General features: G+C 35.4%; 1 protein-coding gene across 1 annotated transcript in view; it reads right to left on the reverse strand.

Moving 5' to 3' along the window:
- Positions 1-21,648, reverse strand: part of LOC120770755 — a 129,795-nt gene that overhangs the window by 24,407 nt on the left and 83,740 nt on the right. Inside the window, exons 3-4 of the mRNA XM_040098344.1 lie at positions 18,890-19,073; positions 16,602-16,723 (exon numbers count right to left, since the gene is read on the reverse strand). Of these exons, the coding sequence (XP_039954278.1) occupies positions 16,602-16,723; positions 18,890-19,073 (306 nt within the window). The remainder of the gene's footprint in view (positions 1-16,601; positions 16,724-18,889; positions 19,074-21,648) is intronic.

The raw sequence follows: 21,648 nt of genomic DNA on the forward strand, positions 1-21,648 counted from the left end.
ACAATAAAAAATGAAGAAAAAAAATTACAAGCAAATAAAACTATTACAACGTGGTGATGCATATGCCAGCGCAGAGCTTTTATACGTAAAAGAAAATAAAAAATTAAAGCAAAAAAATCGGAAAATGTAACGCCCTTGCGATTTTTAATATTCTCTGTCAAGGATAAACGCCGAGGAATCTCGCTGCACATTTACAAGCAAAACTAAGTAAACGCAGCTAAAAATGTGTACAAATCTGACTACTGAAAAACTTGCAGCAGCATTTTTTACGTTACAAAACAACAAAGGCAATTTGCAACAACTAAAACTATAAAAGTATTTTGCTTTTTATTTTTATTATTTATAAAACGCCAGCATAAAATATGCAGTCAACTTTTACTGCATTTTCTATAAAATGTGTCGCAGTTAACGGAGTAAGCGAGAGAGAGAGAGAGAATGTGTGTGTGTGTGTGCGTAGGCGCCTGGGAACAAAACTCTTGTTAATGTCACCATTCAACGCTGGTCATCAACCGCCAGTACCACACAAACTGGCTTATACGCGTCAATAATAAACCTTTTATTCGCACTTGAGAAGCTTTTAAGCTTAGTGGCATTGCCAGTGTAAATGCATAAAAGTGAAGGAATCTGTGCGCCAAGCAACTGACAGCTGGCGTAAGTGCAGCGCATTAAATGCAATGTACCTTTTTACAAGCATTTGCTTGTTATTTTATTATACTTATATTTGGCTATTTTACTTTTTAATAAATAAAATGAAAAGCTTCGAAAAATATGTCAAAGAGTGGCTTTAGGCACTGGCATGCGAACTTTTAAAACTTTTTGCCGCTGTGGTTGTGTCAATATTTTTGTGAATTTCAAAAAGTTTGCTTTGAAGTGTAAATTTGTTAGGTACAGCTTAAATATTTAAAAAAAAATGTATTAATTACCAATTTGTGGTATTTATAGTTTTAACTGAAGAGCTTTGCAGCTTTTCTAAACGCAGAGTTTATATGACATATGAGCATTGATATATTTTAAATTAAATTAAATGTTCGCATAGATACATAAAACAATTGTTAACCTTTCGCCTTAAGGCATTTCCGATTGGATTCTTGGTTAAGTCTTCCTACATACAATAGTCGTTTAAAACTTATAAATCTACCTAAACTTTCGGGTCGTAGAGAAATGCTTGGTGTTATATTCTTAGCAAAAATCTTGAATAGAACATTTAGCAGTTCTTTTCTTCTTTATGCAGCTAAATTAAATATCGCGGTTCGATTTTAGAAATCAATAAATAAAATCGTAACAACTGTTTATAACATATTTTAAACCTTTGTTGTTGAAATTTTTCTATCTTAGCTTTTAGATCTAGACGCTTAAAAACTCTCTTTCCTTTCATGACTTGGCTGATTTCGCACGTAATAGCCTTGACAGACGGCAGCGTTAATCCGGTTTAACTGCGCACTTAATCAGATCCAAATTTGTAGGTGACAGACGGCAGCTATGCGAGTTTGAAACTCTCATAAACAGCTCATTGTCCTTTTTATAATATTTTCAATGAAAATTGATAGAAGATAAACATTACGGTTGTTAGCCGACCAATTTTACCAAACCATTTTTATTACAAAAGCATATCAACACATTATTTTTAAAAACTGCATCATAACATAGAAGTTTTATTGATATTATATTGAGAATTTGATAAACAGCTGTCAGGGTTGCTTGTATTTCATTCACAATAGATGAAAATTGGCCATTTTTAGCAATGTTGCCAACGAAAATCTCACAAACTCCTTAAAATTTTGAGAGTTATTTTTGGATTCAGCAACGGAGTTAGCTGTGGTAACTCCTGAATTAATCCCGAAAAATGCAATTAATCTGGTTGAAAGCTGCCGTCTGTCAATGCTATAAATGTCTGCGGATTTAGCATCGATTGGGAGCACGACGATAGGTTATAAAAAAACAAACAAAATGCACCGTGTCTCAAGTCAGTGAAAACGATGGAAAAAATCAATGAATTGGGCTTCGAATGTCTTTTGCATTCACCGTATTTTCCAGATCTGGCACCCAGCGTCTATTTCCTGTTCTCAGGTTGCTGGGAAGAAAATTTCCTCGTATGAAGAGGTGAGGGAGAAACTGAGGCCTATTTTGACGTAAAGAACAAATCGTACTATAAAAAGCAAGAAACAGCTAAGTTCGGTTGCAACCGAACTTTTTATAGCCTTGCAAATAGCTATAATCAAAGCCAGGGAAATACTTTAAGAAGTAAAACGTCAACGAGAGGATCGGAGCTTAAGCAATTCGATATATACATACATACATATACCCCATATAACTGATACACTGACCGACAAATTCAGCATAAGTTTTGTAAGAAGAACGAAAATCATTACATGCAGTATATGAGAGTTAGAGTAGTATAAACCTATTCTATCTATTAACTGTTAGCAGTATGCCATTTATTAAGGTCCTTCACATAGAATCAAAAATCATATGGAGTAAAGTCAACTGGATGTTCGAAAAACTTGGTAATAGTTACATGGGGGTTAGGTTAAGCTTTCTCTCAAATTTTACATTTTTTGGCATAAACATACACTGTCATGATTAGAACACGCTCTCCCAATTTTATTAAGATAACTCAAATATTGGCTGATATATCCAGCATAAAGTCACCTGGAAGTTCGAAAATTTTAATATTTAGTATATTTGGGACCAGGAAAATATTGATCCGATTCAATCTATATTTGATACACAGAAATATTCTCAGGCAATGTCTCTGTCTGAATTTCAATTGTATCTCATTGACGGATATTTTCGGTCAACCGTCAACTATAGATAACGGGGTCCACATAGTCGGTATTATATTTTGGTCATAAGGTGGTATACTTTAGATGAATTATTTGTGCAAAATTTTTCCCCGTTATATTGATTACTTTTGGATTTGGGTACTGGAAAGTGAAAGAATCAAGCGGTCTCGATTTAGTCGAAATCGGTTGGTCGGGTTCCGAAATATGTGATTTTACCAAAAAGTGGGCGGTGCCACACCCATTGCACAATTTTCACATCACCTCCCATAAAGCTCTCTTATACCATCTCGGTGGTAAAATTGAATATCTCTGGCATAATTAGTTATTGATTTATCACGCTTTTAGTAGTTATTAGCACTACCGTTATATGGGAGTGAGTGGAATTTTCTTCCGATTTCATTTTCACACTGCCGGTAGAAATTCATATAAGGTTTATACTCAGAAAATTTTGTTGTTGTAGCATAATTGATATGCAGGTTAAAGTTGTTAGAGGGCAAGGCCAAGCCCACTTAAAAAACACACTTAAAAAGCACTTCCCGCAAGTGCCTCTTGCTACTGCGATCTTCTGTACCAAATTAAAGTTTTATATTTTAATTGAGTGCTTAGTTATGGCATGTGATTAGGTGACGTCTGACTTATAACAATTCGCACAAATTGGCTGAAACATGAAAAGTCATAAAATATTTACTATCAAATCAGTTAAACATAAAACAGGAGCGTACGGTGCCATATCAGGTGATTACGGGGAGTGGTTAATGGTTAAAATGTGATTTTTGGTAAGAAAAACCTCTTTAATGATGTCCTTCAAATGTTGGATTCTGAGCAATTTTTGGTCGTCAGTTAATTTGTGCGGAACGCACCGTGCACACACCTTTCGTAAACCCAAATATTCGGTCAAAATGCGATAAATCGATGTTTTGAAGATGTTCAATTACATTTCCATAAATTTCAATGATGATTTCGGCTGATGTTTGACGAATTCACGCACAGTTTCGATGGAATTTCTGGTGATCACGGATTTTGATTGGCCCACATGTTGATCGTCATTTATGTCCTCACGACCACTTTGAAAACGTTGAAACCACTCGTGCACTCTGCTACGGGATAGGCAATCATCGCCATAGACTTGTTTCATCAACTGAAACGTTTCGGTAAAAGTTTTACCAATTTTAAAATAAAATTTAATGTTGGCTCTTTGTTCGAAGCTCATTTTCGGGGCGATAACACAGACATACTGACGCTTAAAACGCAATAACTTCACAATCGATAAAGAGAGCATATTCTAACGCATCAGTCGACATGTAGATGGCGCCACCAGGGGGCGCTAGATTCAAAAAGTCTTGTTTACTTTGGAACGCACCTTGTAGTTATGGCACTTTATACGTTGTCGATTAATAGCGTTTATTAAGATATCTTAATTTTTACTCAAGTTCCAGCCTGCGAGGATGGACAGACAGTCATTTATATACAATTTACAGAACCCTATATCTAACTCGATTAGGTGATACATTCCACCGTTAGGTAAACAAAATTATTATACTCTGTGGTAAATATTGCAAGACTATAACAATGAATATTAATTAAGCAAATATGAAGCATATCGTGAAATTTTTAATAGTGAGTTAGATAGGGTGTGCTAACACCAAGGCAGAAAAAATGTTACTCCTACCAGTATTGGGTACGCATATTTTTCCTACCTGTCAGAAGTAAACAGTTGAAATTCATTGCAATAAAATACTAAGTAAAAGCAGAACGCTTTTATCTTTTGAATTTTATTTAGAAACTCATTTGAATAATTCACTCCTATGTTAGATCTTTTTTTGTGCTTAACGATTTTCAATAGAAAGATATGACCTACCAGGTCTGCGCTGTTAATATGTGATGGATGAAATTTTCTCTCCGGTAATATATCGCTAAATGAATTTCTAACATGAAAATATTATTAATTAATTCCCAGCAGCCGCTAGGTGACGTCTGACTTATAATAATTCCCACAAATTTGCTGAAAAGATGAAAGCGCATAAAACATGTGAGACTATAAAATCAGTTAAACATAAAACAGAGGCGTACAATTTTAAATTCTCTTATTTTAAGCGCATTTATTTACGATTATTATAATGTTCGAGTAATCTACTTTATCAAAGCTAAACTTCGCTTATTTCAAACTAATTTGCAAACGTAACTGCAAAGTTTGGTGTGAAATGTCATTGAAGTGTCTCGATTGAGTTTATATTATTATTGTTGTTAGTTTTACTGCTATTCATAACAATATTATGTTAAAGATTATTAGTATTATTATTGTTTTTATGACTGCCATTGCTGTCTTCATTTTTATTTTTGCTTTTGACCATTGCATTATTCTTATTATAACTGTTATTATTGTTGTTGTTATTTGTTATTGCCAACATTTAGCATTAATATACCAAAATCGCTTGGAAATTCTATACAAAATCAGCTAGCTAAGCAGCTCTCAATCAACCTTTCAATATTTTAAGTTTTTGGAAAGGAGATTCAGAAGCTCCCGTTAGGAAGCGAATCCCCGCGTAGTAACCAAAGCAGGAGCGTGCAAGCCGATGAAAATTGAATTAAACGTGAAAGCAGTCAAACGTGAAATTAATGCCTGTTAAATATGTAGAATAATTTTTTGTACGCCAAGGGAAGGTTGTGGAAAACCCCAACACACACACACATGCAAATGTGGCACTATAATCAAGTGAATTTAATTATGTATTATAATATGCCAATTACTCAAGCGTAGCAAAGTTTGGCCTTTAATGTATGTTGACTGACGCTTAACAGCAACAACAAAAACTACTAGACTAACTGTCAGTTCGTTTTGTGCGCTGATAGTTTGTGGCTATCCCGTTGCGTGGCAGCCATTGCAGCTGGCCAAGTGGGGGGTTGGGAGCGGTTAAGCGGGTTAAATAGAAATGGTGACTCACGGTAAATTATTAGCGGGTATTCCCCAGCAACGCCCAGGCTGAAACTTTTGATGTTTGTTTAGTAAATCGCGCGTTTGCCTTGAGGATTGCACGCGCGCACAGCGGGACACACACACACACAAGCACCCTGCTCTTTGAACTTAAGTTGGCTATTAGAGGGGATTTTCGCTACAACAAAAACAACAGAAGTACAAAAGCACTAGAATATAATGCAAGGCGATCCAAGTATATACATACATACAAACATATGTGCTTGTGTGTGTCATTTTCTGTGTGTTGGTGGTGGAATGCGGAATTTTTTGCGTTAAAAACGCTTGCCTCTGCAAACAGTAAGCTCTCAATTAATCAGATTACAGTATTAATAGAATAATTTCACCCTTTTGCAATAAATACCATTTGTTTAGGTGCACACGTGTCGGTGTAGGTGTGTGCGTGTTTGTTTGTTAACTTGCTGCTTGTTTGTTCATTAGTGATTTATATGCTTGCTAAATGCGCCTGCTTAAGCTTATGTGTGTGTGTGTGCGTGTGTGTTGGTGGGCTTGTTTGTACTTCTATCTAGAGCATGTTATGACACACCTACTAAAAGGAGCATGTTTTGTTGCCGCACACACGCACACATACACACATGCATACATGAAATATACATATACATATATAGATGTATATATGTAAGCATATGAGTATGTATGGGTGTGCGCTTATTTGGCAGCACTGCGTTGTGCGGAAACCGAAGGGTTGTGCCACCAACCAAATGGTCCAGTTAGTTTACAGCGAGCGAGTGCAGAGCAGAAAAACAGAGCCACTTAACATACAGAGAGCCCTAATGACAATGGTCAACAAAAGGGAGTTGGCGAGCGTAGACAAACAGTTGTCGGTTTGTAGCACGAATGCACACAATTCGGTGTGTAGGCAGGGCGGCATGCAATAAATACTAGCTGTAGCACACACACGGATAGACATACGCACGGACAGACATACGCACTCGCTGGAATGGCGTGCTTGGCTACTCCTCCCCGCTCAGCGCATGCAATGAGCTTTCAACTTGACTTCGGGGCGTTTAACAAATGGGACAACAACGTCGAATGGACACATGCAGCGTGCAAAAAATTAGTATGTAAAATGAGAATAAAAGAGAAGGAGCGCTAAAAAAATTTAACGAATGAATAGTTAGGTCATGCGGCAGAACACGTGAAAAATGAAATGAACGCAAAAACAACAGCAACAAAAAAACCAAACACGAAAAAAAACACAAGAAAAATGTTATCTTCGGTTGCAACGAAGCTATAATACCCTACACGAATACAAAATTTCTCCATAAAACTTGATTTTTATCGGTAAGTTTGTATGGCAGCTACAAGCTATAAGGGTCCGATCTGAACAATTTATTCAGAGATTGTGTGTTTGTTTTGGGCAATAATCTATGCCAAATTTCGTGAAGATATCTTGTCAAGTAATAAATTTTTCACTATAAGAACTTAATTTTGACTGATCAGTTTGTATGACAGCAACATGATATAGTATTACGATCTTGATAATTTCTTCGGAGATTGTAGTCTTGTCTCGGAATATAATCCAAACTAAATTTCGTGAAGACAGCTTGTCAAATAAAAAAGTTTTTCTTACAAGCACTTGATTCCCATCTTTGTATGGCAGCTATATTGTGGAGTAGTCCAAATGGAAATGGAATGGAGTATCGGAATTTCCGACAAGTAAACAGCTTCTTGGGAGGAAAGGAACGTGAACCAAACTTTAGATCAATACCTAAAAAATGAGAGACAAGTTCGCTTATATAAAGATGGGACGAATAGGATTCAATTGACTCAGCTTGTCACGTTGATCATGTGTATATATATAAATATTTGATAGCGTTAAGGGTATAAAAATTTAAAACTCTAAAGCCGCACCTAAGGCAGTGTTGCACAAAAGCACACCAAAAAACACACAACATATCCTCATATATACGCACACACGCAAGTTGTTATCACGTTATCTGTGCATATGCATAGCCATGAGTATTTTCATGGCAAGAAAAAGTAAGTAAAATATTAGGCGTAGCAAACCGAAGTGGCAAGCAGCAGAGGAAAAAGAACGAAAATTGTAAAATAATTAACGCACACACATGAAGTCGTATACAAGTGTGCATAGGTATATGTGCTAGTATGTGCATATATGTATGTATATTAATCTAGAGCGCATATTCCCAAATAGGTTAGCGATTGCATGCATGTGTGATTACACGCTTCCCACACACACATACATGTGTTGGATTCAAGCATTTGTATTATTGTAGTGGTGTGGTGGCCTTTGAAATACTCGGAAAAATATGAGTGCTTCTCGATAATCGGCTAAAGCCTTAAAAGCTTCGGCTTATCTAATCAGGCGAGCAAGCATCTAATGGTTTTGTTGAATTTGTTGTTATTGCTTTTGCACAAAAATTGCTGAAATGAAATGGTGAAGTGCGCAGTTGCAGGAGACTGCAGTAAAGTGGATAACATTTTTGTTGCTCTTAAAATTTCAATCTTTTCGTATAAGCGTGCGGCAAGTAAATGATTAGGAGTCAGGGGAACATCAGTCTTTTTGCTCCTCTAGGCGATACTCGTACACATCAAACGATGAGTTTGCTAAGTGAAAACCTGCAGCGATTCAGCAACGAATTTTCTCTTCGAAAGTTGTGGTAATTTGTAAAAGGTTCGTACCATCACTCCGCAGAATTTAGGTGCGGTCCGACCAACTTTGGTTACTTTTCGTTTTTGAGAGCCTCACTCCTTCCTATTCAATAACTATAAGTCCACAGAATGTGGATTCGATCTGATCAACTTTGGTTGCTTTTTCGTTTTTGAGAGCGTCAGTCCTTCGCAGTCAATAATGGTGTTCCTTCGAACGTATGTCTGTCTAAAGAAGCTTTTCATGAAGCTCATTTTCCCTTTTGAGGCTAAAGTCTGTCAGATTCGCTACCTCGTCCAGATAATGTTTACATCGATTGAGAAAAACGGCTCTTCTATGCATCTGATAATGGTCGATGTGCCAATAAATGCATATTAAATTTTTTTTATTTTTATCGGAACTTTCAGCTGAGCTCTGATATCGATTATCTGAATACCCGTGAAATCCAAGAAAACGGTTCGAAGGTTACTACTGGAAAAGAAAACTGGCCTTTTGTAGAGAGTTTTTCTGTGTAAATTATAATTTACTGAACAAATTTGGAAGTCATATTAAATATTTTCTAAAGAAATTTGAAAAAAGAACTCAATCCTTATCCAAAGCTGTAGCTTGATTAACCTAAGAGACTCGCTAAATCGTTTTTCTTTTATGTAACAAACCGAAGTAAGTTCTTACAGAAGACTAAAATAATGTTCTAGTTTGTGACGCAAGGCTGATAGTTTAGGTGGCGGATCTTAAGAAAGTCGAAAGATAAAGAGTTGCGATTCGAGGTTTTATCATCCTCTAAGTCGTTCGAAAATGCAATTGGATGAAAAATTATTGCGTTAAAGAGTTTCAGTGAGATATTTAAATTTAATTTGGAGTTTGACAGATATTTCTTCATCACAAAAAAAGTTATATTGGTCATAGTTATTCTTCTTAACTGGCGTAGTCACGCTTGTGCGGTTAGACAAGAAGAACGACTGGCACTATTCGTAATACTTAGTACAAAAAATATATCAAATTCTTTATGTTTAATCCTCAGTCTTACTAGGAGGCGTATAACTGAGATGCTTTCTCTGTGAGGGTCGCGATTTGATAGAAAACTTGGCTCAAACATGTGCCCACCTGTTCCCAAAGTGCAATATCAACTCTGGGGAACACAGAATTAGTCGACTGAAAATCTTTCATCATTTGCTGTCAGGTTCGGGCTATAAACTGGATATATAAGAACCTCTCAATCAAGCTCTTGTTGTGTTTGGCGAGTCAGTACTGATGTGTATGATATTGTACTTATGGAATAAAAATTCTCTTTTACCAGCCAAAGCTGGCCGCTTCAGGCCAATTGCTTTCTTCAGACGGTCCAATTGCTTGTAGTACAAGTTCGAATTAAGAGTTTGACCGTAGGTGAGTAGCTCATTGTAGCAAAACAAAAATGTTTCCATAAACTTTTTCGTACCTACAAAAGCCTCAAAAGCTGTATTTCCAACTGAAACGAGTGCAAACGTCTAAAACAACTAGCTCTGCACAAACATTTCCCAACAAAATACCAATTTGCGGTCCAGATTATTTAGCTCTGGAAACACCAGAGATGGTCACATTCAACTTTTAATGGCACCAAATTTTTTGCTTCCACTTATTTTCTTGTGTTTTTCGGTGTGTTACGAAATGAAATTCCATTTTCCTAGCTGTGTGCGTAAGTGTACTCGTATGCCGGTGAACTTTGCCATTTATTCACACTTTTAAAAGCTTTTCGCATTCAGTGATGCCAAAGGATTGCTGCTTGAATGGAAACCACTTTCAGTAATAAATGCTTTTAGTCTGCCAAAGGTATGAAGGTATCCAGTGGAACAGTTACGTGAATATTGGGCATGCACAGGCACACTCACACACACACGTGGCCACATAAATGCATTTGTATGCGTAAATTGCTCACGTTGATGTTGCATTATGCCACCGCTGCTCCGTTTCGCACCGCTCCGCTACTTCGGCACCTCTAATAAATCCGAGTGCTAAACTTGGCTACGCCATGGACGTTGCGTACGATATGATGATAAATGCCACATTTCCTGCTTCATCACGTACGCCTAATTTGGATGTCCTGACTCCAGTCGACTATAGTGAGTAATTTAAGTTAACACTTGCAAATGTCACATGACTGCAACTACGCACGATACGCTCTCATACACGCACACACACACATGCACATGCGCATGTATGGATAATCGTGGGTAGCGAAACTGTGCCAAATGTGTTGCTTAATGCAGATTTATACACGTTCCCCATATATTTAAGTGTGCGTATGTGCGTGTGTGTGTAGCGGTTTCTATATAATTATTTTCAGCGCGTACTCGTAATGTTTCGCCTGTTTCGGCGCAGTGCTGAAAGCTCTACAGCGCATTTGTGAGCTGTCAGCGACAATTATTTAAATTACAGTTATATTTTTAAATGAAAAGCTGAAAATGTAATAATGTAATTTAAGCGAATTATGAAATGAAATTATGAAATGGTCCATTTATTTTCAAATGGTAAATGCAGGGGTTTCATTTAATAGGTTCTTTTGTTACAAATTTGAGAATACAAGCGCGGAGGCTTCCTACTTTTAATCGGATATTTGTCAAAATTTCATAAAATTGTTTACCGTATTTTCCAGTACTTAGTTCAGTTGAAAACTTTTACTATTTTTTACAAGAGCTCTTTCTGACACAGCGCTTCAATCAAAAGTAATATTTTTATGCTCACTGAATAAAGCAACAAAGATTCCTGACTTAATATTTATGGAAATTAAAAACGGGGTTTTTTACAAGGCAGAATTCCCAAATGAATCAGGAAACCACCTTGAAATGAAGTAGTAAACAAGCATAGCGTCACCTAAAATGCAAAATAACATAATATCACTTTTCATATGTTTACAGGCGAAGGAAAAAAGAAAAAACGATATAATAGAAACCACTCATATTGAAAAAAAATTTATGTTTTGGTTATAAAAGGTTATATCTGCCACAGCTGCAGCTGAATAAAATTTTAAATTATGCAAGACTTTCAAAGTATAGTTCTCTATCATATAGAGAGCAACTTGCTAAATGTAAAACACGACGTGGAGACGTCGAGACTTACTACTATGAATGACAGTATAGAAGAATTTAGTAGTCATAATCTCTGACAATTGGAGTTCTATGAAAATGTGCGTGCGTTTCAAAGGCTAGACAAAAGTCAACAGCATGGAACATTAGGAAGATACCGCCCACTAAATCTTTCTTTCCGAAGCTCCTACTACATAAATATGAATTAACGTAAAATATGATTATTGTACCTCAATGTCATTATATCTCTTAATTAATTTAGTTATCCTAATTGGATTAAGGGAATCTAACTAAAATTTAATACTAATAAAATTATGCTTTACAACTTTTTTAACTAGTTACATAAATATATTATGTTTTTTTGGTTTTCTTAAGAATTAATTTAAATAATATATTGAGTACTCTTTGCATGAATTATCCTTCTGGCTAATTGCTGCAAGTAACTACTGCTAAATGCCACATTTATTGATTGTATAAGCACCTTTTCACTTACCGCGTACCTATGTGTGAGCATGTGTGTTTATCTTATTTGGTCATCTGGTCGTACGATAATTGACAACAATTTATATTTAATGGTCTGCAATTTTAATTATTATTGCTCTTGTATAAATAACTCGGCGCTATTATTTTTCAATAAAGAATACCAACTACAACTTAAATCATTGTGTGATCATAAAATGTATTTCATTTACAACAAGTTGTTGTTTTTTTTGTTTGCCTACTAGTAAAATCCATTCATTAATTTCCTCTTATGTTTGCACACAGACGAATTTTATTGAGATTGCTCACTCAAAGTATTTACTTTATTTCACTTTTATTTTTCAGATAAATATTTAGTAGTTCCTTTCGTTTTGGCAGTTTTTTCATAGTTTTCATAGCAACTGCAACAGCTTGCCACTTATGCATATACCATACTCTTTTGGTGCACACAGTTTTGCAATTTTTTTTACTTACAAACTGCACTCAGATTGAAATGCAAATACTTGCAAACCAATCACTTCCTGTTTCAAACTGACTCTCCATAACATATCGAAAATGTTATAAAACAACAACAATAAAACGACGAACTTCAGCTTTGAGTATAAGTATACATATGTATGTATTTTTGTACACCCAACAGAAAATTAACAGCTGCAAAAGTTGCCACACTTTTTTTTTACTTTTCTATTCTGAATTAAAGTTTTACAAATTATTTATAGGTTTTTTAGAGATGATTGATTTTTAATTTCCCATATTAATTTTTTAAATTTTTTTGGTTATGATTGATCATAAAGAACATTTGTTCCGATAGACAATAATTCTTAGCAATAGTAATTTAAGCAGAAATTAGTTTGAAAATATATAGAAAACAACTGTTGAGAAACATGGGGTAGTTGAAAAAGTCTTTTTGTATTTCGAATCAAACTTCAACTTATTTTTTTTATATTTATATTAATAAATAAATAAACAAATACTATGTACCATTTTGGGCGACCACTTTTCGCCATTTATCCGCTGGAGACATTATTCCATCAGTGTAAAACTTTCATCAGTGTAAATAGAAATTTCGAAATTTCCAGAACGGAGGCGAGCAAAACCATTGTTGTACTACATGAACTGATACAGCATCGTCTCCGTAAGCTTCACAAAATTCATTGGTGGCTTGCGTGGCATTCTTCTCTTTTTTATACAAAAATTTCAAAATATAGCGAATTTCTTCATTATTTTCATTCATTTTTGAATTGCTGTAACTTTTTTTCAACTTCCCCTGATAAAATTTGTTTTTGGTTAAATGAAGATTAAAATCTCACCTTTTCAAACACTATATGGTATGACACAATTTGATTGGTAGTACTGAATATATACGACTGCTACGACATCTATTGACAAAATACGTAAAGACTTTTTCGACTACCCAATAATAATAAAAAAAATATCCAGGTTTAGGTTTGATCCAGAGATCTACAAAATTCAGTCTTTTGTGAAACCATAAAAAATCGAATTTTTATTGTTAAACTAAGCGTCCTTGAAAGTTCTATCAGTAGAATCTGAAGTCTTTAGTATCGTTGAATGTTTAGTGATTATCGAACGTTTAAAAAGACTCCATTCTACATACTACTCATGATATGACCCTGTAATGATTCAAATATTGATAGAACATTATTATTGGTACATATTACTCGTCTGTAGCAAGTTAAAGTACAAAGCGACATTTCAAAGTCTCATGTTCATATGTGTTGCCACAGTATTCTATGATAATATATCTGTATTTATTTACTAGCAATTAGGGTTGCTAAAATTTGAACTAAATTTTTTTGTTTGTAACACCTAAAAGGAAACGTCAGACAGCCTATAAAGAGTTTATGTAGGTTGCCTTTTTATTTCGTAATTCGGCGTTCAAACACCGAAATATAAAAGGAAACGGGTTTCAAAATCGGTTCTTTTATTGCCATATTAAATTATACAACACCTCTAGAATATTGTCCTAAATTTTCAAGTTGATTTGAATAATAGTTTGGAAGAGGCAGTCTTGAGAATTTATGCGCTCGAGGATAGCTAGGATAGCCGTTTTTAAACGCGTTTTTTCGAAACTATGTTTATGAAGTCGATTGGCAAGATTTCCTGAGAACTACTCAGCCGATCGAAATTTTACACAGGTCTTTTAGATACAATTCTTAAAGACTTGGACGAAGGATTACAACTATTTGAAAATGAAAGTCGTGAAATTTTCACTGAAATTTTAATTTTTTTTGTAAAAATGCGTGCCAAAAGTCCAATTTTCAGTTTTTTTTTCATTCGTCCAAATTCTAGATTAAGGTTTTAACTAAGCAATGTATTTTTCCACTTTAGTTGATCATGTAAGGAGTCATCCTGCCAACCCGGGTGCATCTTTTTTCCGAGGGTTCGTCGGAAATGGCGTCGGAATGGACGAGTTTAAAATATGTTTTTCCAAAAATTTTAGAGTTTCATTGTTAATAGTGTAAGATTGTAACAATAAAAAATTCGAATAAAAAAAATTTTAAAATTTAACCGAGGAAACCCATGTAACCCCTTATTGAGTCTCCGATGTTTCCTTTTAGGCGTTGCAAACAAACATGGCTTTAGAAATTATTTTCGAATTGAACATTTTACGAGTTTATGCACTTCGTTTTCTAACATTTTTTGAAAAGGCGTGCTCAATTTTAATAAAATATCAGCACAGTTTACCGCTTTTTTTCTTTTTTATATTTAATTGCTTTTAATTATAGTGTTTCAGTTAGCAATACTGAAACCTTTAAATTTTTATTCCTTTTCATTGCAGCTTTCAAGTACAGGGCAGCCAGAAAAAAATAAATCAAAGAGCCTTTTGACTTTAACGGGGTTCTGATTTGATTTTCGGAAAGTGAAATGATTAAAATCCTTATTTTTGCTAAAATTTAATATAAACTTTTCGAAATCCCAAAAGTTTCTATGTTTTTATCTTACCTTAAAATTTACAAAGCCTCAAAGAAAAACCATAAAATCAAAACTTCATGCATATTGCATATTGAATATTAAATTTGGTATTTTTCGCGCATAAAAATTGTGGTTTTATGCCATACACATCCGATATAGACGAAAACCAATGCAAATAAACATATATCTATAAAACCACTTCGGCTTTAAGCGCTGGGTATAAAAGAAAAATGAATAAAAGTAAATGTAAATTGTAATGCTTACAGCTTCCGGGCACAACACGTTATTGATTTCAATCTCCTGTCGATAAGTGTATCACCGACATACTATATAGTACATACAAATATGTATATAGACACATATGAAAGTATACAAACACACTGTCTCAGAAGTGAATGAAATCGTGTGTTAGTGCACAAGTATGCAATAAAAACCTTTTAGATTTCAAATTTATTTCTTTCAACTAGCATTTGTTTATTTTGCCATACAATCCTTGAGAGAGTTGAAGGTAAGATTTATAGCAGCGCTTGCAGTCGACATTGCCATTGGCAACACAAAGTGGTTATTGTTTACGGCTATGGACAGTTGCCAATGCTGCACGAGTATTTTACTTCAACACACCGCCTGGTGTATTTATGAGTCACAGTGGCGGCCGAGGAGTGTGCGTGGAGAGCAGCGTGGCGATTGTAGCAATCATAGCAGCATCCTCTTCCTAGCAATCCATAACGATTTCCACACATTCTCTCTCTCCCCACATAGCCACCAAACGCCATTAACGGCAACTCCACCGCCACCTTCACCGCCATCGCCACTGTGCTGCCGATAGTCAATGCAAATATTACGTCCTTGACATCTTTCATTCAATCTAAGGTGAAATGCATTGTACACACATGCCCATGCAGATATGCTCATACACGTACGCAACTGTCCGTTCATCGCACACTCGCACACACACATGTATTTGTGGAACTACATGCGCGCGCAAATAAATACATGCAAATGCACACTTATACAAACTTATAGTCATATATAGCTTATTTATACATATATGTATATACTTATATGTATGTGTGTACATGTAAATATATGTATGTGTGTCCAGCGTGTAGGAATCCAGTTGATGCTGTGCAAATGTGCTCATATGAGTCGAGTATACATTTGAGAATGCGAGCTCAAATATTTGCACAGTCATCAGCGCCATCCAAGCTGTTAGATGATGAACGACCAAATGGACAGAACGCTTATGTGTGCAACAGCAGCAGTGGCAGCAGCAACAGCAGCACCGGAAATGGTCATTTTCGCAAAATGTGAAAACTTTGCACAACGCTTGTGCGCTTTCTTTTCACTCTAGTCTCTCTCTACCCCTCTCTGTCGCTCCCTCGCTCCCGCTTTCACTCTCTCTTTCACACTTTCGTTCTGGTTTTTATGGCTTCCGTGCCGTTTTGTTTGTTTCTTCATTATTGACATGACAACATCATTGATTCCCTTGTGCTTTATGGTTATTGCCAGTGTTCCATTTAGTGGCGCGCTCCAATTTGAATACACACTCACATACATACACATATATTACATGCATAAGTAACGGCTGCATGCAAGGGAATATATTTTCGTAGTGGATTTGGAGAAAGTTTGTCAGCTCCTACTTTACTGCGAACTTTACAATTTCCAGCATTTGTTATTTGGTTGCCAAACACTCAGTTTGCTTAGTTGGTAGTTTTTGAAATATTTGCATTGCTTACCCTCTAGTGTGCCGGTGTATATTCTTGAAATGTCATAATCCACCGGTCCATGCGTGCTTTCGATTTCAACATCCCCCGCAAACACCGACAGTGGATTCTGTTGGAGAACCATGCGAAATTCTCTGAAAATGGAAAGGAAAAACAAATCGTGTCAGGTTTAGAAAATAAACCGTTAAACTTAGTTCGAATATATAAATATATATATTTTAAAGTTCCGAAAAAGTATTTTTCGTATAAAGCATTCCTTAATATATTTACGAAGCTTTTTTAAAAGTAACGAGTTAAAGTTGAATTCCATTCTACGTTTATATCTCATTTTCGCAGAACATAAAAAGTTTCTTTAAGGGCTACATGGGTTTACGGGTTTCAAACAATCGAACTTTTTTATTGTGTTCTTAAATTTTACAACAAACAATATTTTCCTACATTTTTAAGTTGATCCGAGTAATGGTTTCGCAGATACAGCCTTGAGAACTTGTGTGAAGCAAGATTTCTCGAGAACTACTCAACCGATCTTCATGAAATCTTACAAATGTTTTTTAGATACGAGTCCTAAAAGTTTTTAATTTTTTTGTAAAAATGTCTGTCAAAATTACAAATTTCAGTTTTTTTTCTTTGTCCAAGTATTTTTTCACTTCAGATGATCCTGTACGAAGTTATTTTGCCAACGCGGGCGCATTTTTTTCCGAGGGTCACAGGAAATAACGTCGCAATGGCCGAGTTTAAAATTTTTTTTCCCAAGAATTTCTAAGTTTCTTTGTTAATAGTGTATGTTTGTAATAACCAAAAATTCAAATTAAATACTTAATTTTTTATATGAGAAAAAATGGTTGAAAAAAGGCCTTTTCTTACCCAAGGAAACCTATGTAACCCCTTAAATTTCACTCTCATGCCATCTCATTTTCGCTAAAAATTAGAAGTTCCTTTCAAGTCCTTCTTTCTATTAGCTAATATATCTCATGAAATAGTTTTTCATAAACTCCATCAGCTTTTTGGGGCAGCTTGTACTTCAGAGTGCTTTTATTTTTTCAGATATTGTCGAGGCATCCATTAGATCTATGTACCTATGTGTCGAGAAGTTAGGCCAAGCATTTAGAAGATTAATAAGATACTCTGATTTTACAGATTTGGTTGGATTTCGTCTCTTACTATTCAAAGCTGTATATATAAATAAGATGTAAACATAATGGTCTCATTGTATTTTATGCTTTTGGCTTCTACCAATTTAATTAAGTTTTTCTTAAAAACATTTTAATAGTCAAAATGAGGGAATGTTGATTTCCAAGTAGAAATCATTGAAATACTTAAGTAGCGCCGAAAGAACATTAAACGTCTGCGACTCTACTTACAAAATAATAAGGCTCATTGTCCTTCAAGTAAGCCTAAGTTAAGATATCTCGTCTTATCCAGCTGTAGACTCGAGTAAGCTGGCGTAATTTTCCCACCATATTACTTAATCCTGCTTTTTCTAACGCAGAGCCGTTTAAGGTTCCGTGATCCAGGTACAAGTAAGCGTTGAGACTGCGCCCAATGAACACAGTCTTACAATACAACAATACTTATTCACCTATTTGGGGTCATAGCCCTTATTTTGGAAGAATTGATTTCATAGAAATTCGAAGCAGTCAAGAATTTAGAAAGTTGTGAGATTGTTCTTATGTTGGAAAAAACGATTAGAGCACAGACAGTATTTACTAAATGGCTTAAGAAACTGTGTGGAGAACAGCTGATCTGCTCCTATGTAATCTAGTGCTTTAAATCGGGTTCGGTAAACACTACTGTGTTAGAGACTTTAAATAATTTTGAAATACTACTGCACGATTTCTGATATGAAGTGATTATAAAAGAAATTGTACCTGCAAATCTTCGATATGAAAGAAACAATTGCCAGCAGTGACCCACATAGCTCTTAACCCACTGAAGATTAAATTTTTTGAGAACAAGCCCTAGGTTGTTGAGAAAGGAATATTTACCTAGTTACAATTTCTGGATGAAGTTTATGCCTTTATAATTCAATAATTTTTCTACAAACGAGGAACGGAAATTTTGCATTAGTTATTTATTTGTGTGTTAGTGGTCTTCTTAAAATACCTTAAACATTTTAGCAGTTAGAAAACATGAATAAAGTGGGAAGAATATATATGTATGTCTTAGTAAAGTTACGGTCTTCCAACAAAAATGTCTACTGCTCCGTACGACAAGTGAGTGTTAAGCACAATAGGTATTGTTCTCTCATTATCTCTGCGAGATAAAGCACGATTTACGTTGAAAACCAGTTCTTCACTTACCTGTCATGAGCAAAGAAATTCAGTCTGATTTTGTGCACTGGCCCGAATTCGCCCAAATCCAGTGCTCTTTTTCGACGATGACGCTTCTGTTCGATGTGTTTCTGATGTGCCGAGTGCAAATGCGAACGATCGAAATCCGCCGCCTCCCAGTGCCGTATATAGGGGGAGAGCTTTTGTGTGTGTCCTGCAACGAAAGACGGGAAAGAAGGGAGAGCATGAAAAAACAAAATAAATTAACGAAAATTTAATTATTAGCGACATAAATATGAAATGTTTTTGCCAGCGGAAAGGTAGGCAAGGGCTCAAAATACTTCCACAAACAAGCAAAGACAACACAAATTTTTCATACAACTTTAATTAGCGTTTTTATGCCTGTGTGTGTGTGTGTGTTGTTGACGTTGCTGTTGTTGACTGCGAGCAGCAGCAAGTATGATGCCGTATCGAGTTTGCGGTAATTACGAACAATAGCAAAAAAGTTCGGCTCAAAGTTTTGAGCGTAAAACCGCAAAATGAAAACTTTGCGTTATTTATTTTTAATTTTTGTTATTACAAAAAATATGCGCGCTGAGGTGTACTAATTGCAAAGTTGCACAGCACCGCATAGCATAGCATAGCAGAGCATAGCGTAGCATAGTACAGCAAAGTCATTTATAATAATCTTTTTTCACCACTTTTATTTCTTTTGCATATGCTTGAGCATATAGATGTGTGTGTGCGTTGCGGCAAATGTGTGCGGCTGAAGTGTTTGGAGTACTCACTTGTACTTAAAGTCGACACATATGGCATGCGAGTAATTGTTTAAGTCATTGTACATTAATTTTGTAATTTTCTACTTCAGTGACGTTTTCCACACACGCGCACACACATATCCACACATGTGCATATACTTGCATGCATTTACCCAGTCTTCTTCGGTGCGATTTTGGAATTATCCAGGTTGGTTTGGCGCGCATTGACACGAGGACTTTAAGATAAGCTAGTGACTTTTCATGACCCCATTTCCGCACACTCAGACTTAGAAAAAATTGGATCAGAAAAATTTGGAGCAGGTCAAGGCACTTATTATTTGATGTTGTTAATACACATGTAAGCTAAATTTCTCTGACTTGGTGACACACAAAGAGCTTCAGTAAGAAATATATCGATTAATATTGAACTACTACAGAATGAAGAATATCTGGGTTTTTGGACCTCAACAGTTACATCCATGTCAATAAAAACCGATGCAGTCGTACATGTGACAACTATTTACAATGCCAAGGTATGCGTGCCCTTGTTCACCGTATTATTCAATTATTACAAAATATAGTACACATATTTACGTTCCGAATTGGCCAATACCCAAATTGGATTTTGAAAAAAAAAAACAATTAAACAAATATCTTGGCAAGTGGTGCCAGTGTCGAGCTATTACCAAAAATTTATTCACTTGGAATATGAGAAACTAATATTGGGTAGTCGAAAAGTCTTTTCGTATTTTGTAAATAAATGTCGTTACAGTCATATATCTCTAGTGCTACCAATCACATTGTGTCATACCATACAGTGTTGGAGAGGTGAAATTTTAAGCTTCATTTTACCGAAAAAAAAATCAAAATCGGGAAAGTTCAAAGAAAGTTGAAATTTGTGAAGTTAACGGAGGCGGAGGAGTGCTGTATCAGTTCGTGTAGCACAATAATGGGTCGCTTGCTTCTCTTCTGCAAATTTCAAAAAACAATAAGTTGAAGTTTGATTAGAAATACGAAAAGACTTTTTCGACTACCCAATATTTAATACTTTAGAAAAAAAATATTTGAAAGACATTTTTTACAAACCTGAATAATTATTTTCTTGGTAAAATTTTTAGGCACTTGCAATCACATATAGAAAATCAGTTATATTAAGCTACCATGTGTCCTGGTGGTATCAAAAATTTTTGTTGCAGAACAATAAGCCAAAAACACGCTCACATTTTAAGCAGCCTTCTTATGCTTTGCCTTTGCAGTCCTTAGCCCAACTAAACAAAATGCAGCGCAGCTCGTTGCACAGAAATGGTGGCACATATACAAACGCACATATTGACATTGAATCGCGTTAGTAGCCATATTGTATTACAACAAAATATAGCGATTGTGAAATAAAAGACATTGCGAAGTGTTAAGATCTAATCGACACCTCTAAATTTTCTAACTGAAAATTGTGAAAATTGCCTTTTGCTCGTAATATGCCCATAATTACTTTTTCCCCAACAAAAACGTGACATTGCACGCACGCGCTAACAAACATATGTACATATCAACTTACGAAATTGAAGAAAATGCATTGCTGGCGAAACGTAGAAAGGAAGTAGCAGAAAACTTTAAGTTCAACTTGAATTCGTCTTAACTTTACACATAAATGTGCCGTTATTTCCGTTTGCTGTCAACGTGCGCATACAAACGTTGTGCGGAATATCAAAAAATAAAAAGAAATAACAACAACACTTATGCAATTAAATTATTAACTATTGTGCGAGCACTTCCCCACTTTAGTCGATCGCCTGTCATTTTCGTGATTCTTTTGTTGTATTGTTTTTGTTTGTTTCCTCGAAGAAAAGTAATGACTTCAGCGTCTTATTTGCCGCGCTTGCTTTCGCAACACGACCGCTTATATTAAATACAACAACAATAAGTAACCCATAGCATTCGGCAACGAATTTGTCTGTAACGTACTTATGTATGATAAGCCCGTGAGCTATCAATCAATTTGGTTAATCATTAAATTGGCCCCAATGTCGTGCG

The sequence above is a fragment of the Bactrocera tryoni genome, chromosome 1 (genome assembly GCF_016617805.1).
Source record: "Bactrocera tryoni isolate S06 chromosome 1, CSIRO_BtryS06_freeze2, whole genome shotgun sequence".
Lineage (NCBI taxonomy): Eukaryota > Metazoa > Arthropoda > Insecta > Diptera > Tephritidae > Bactrocera > Bactrocera tryoni.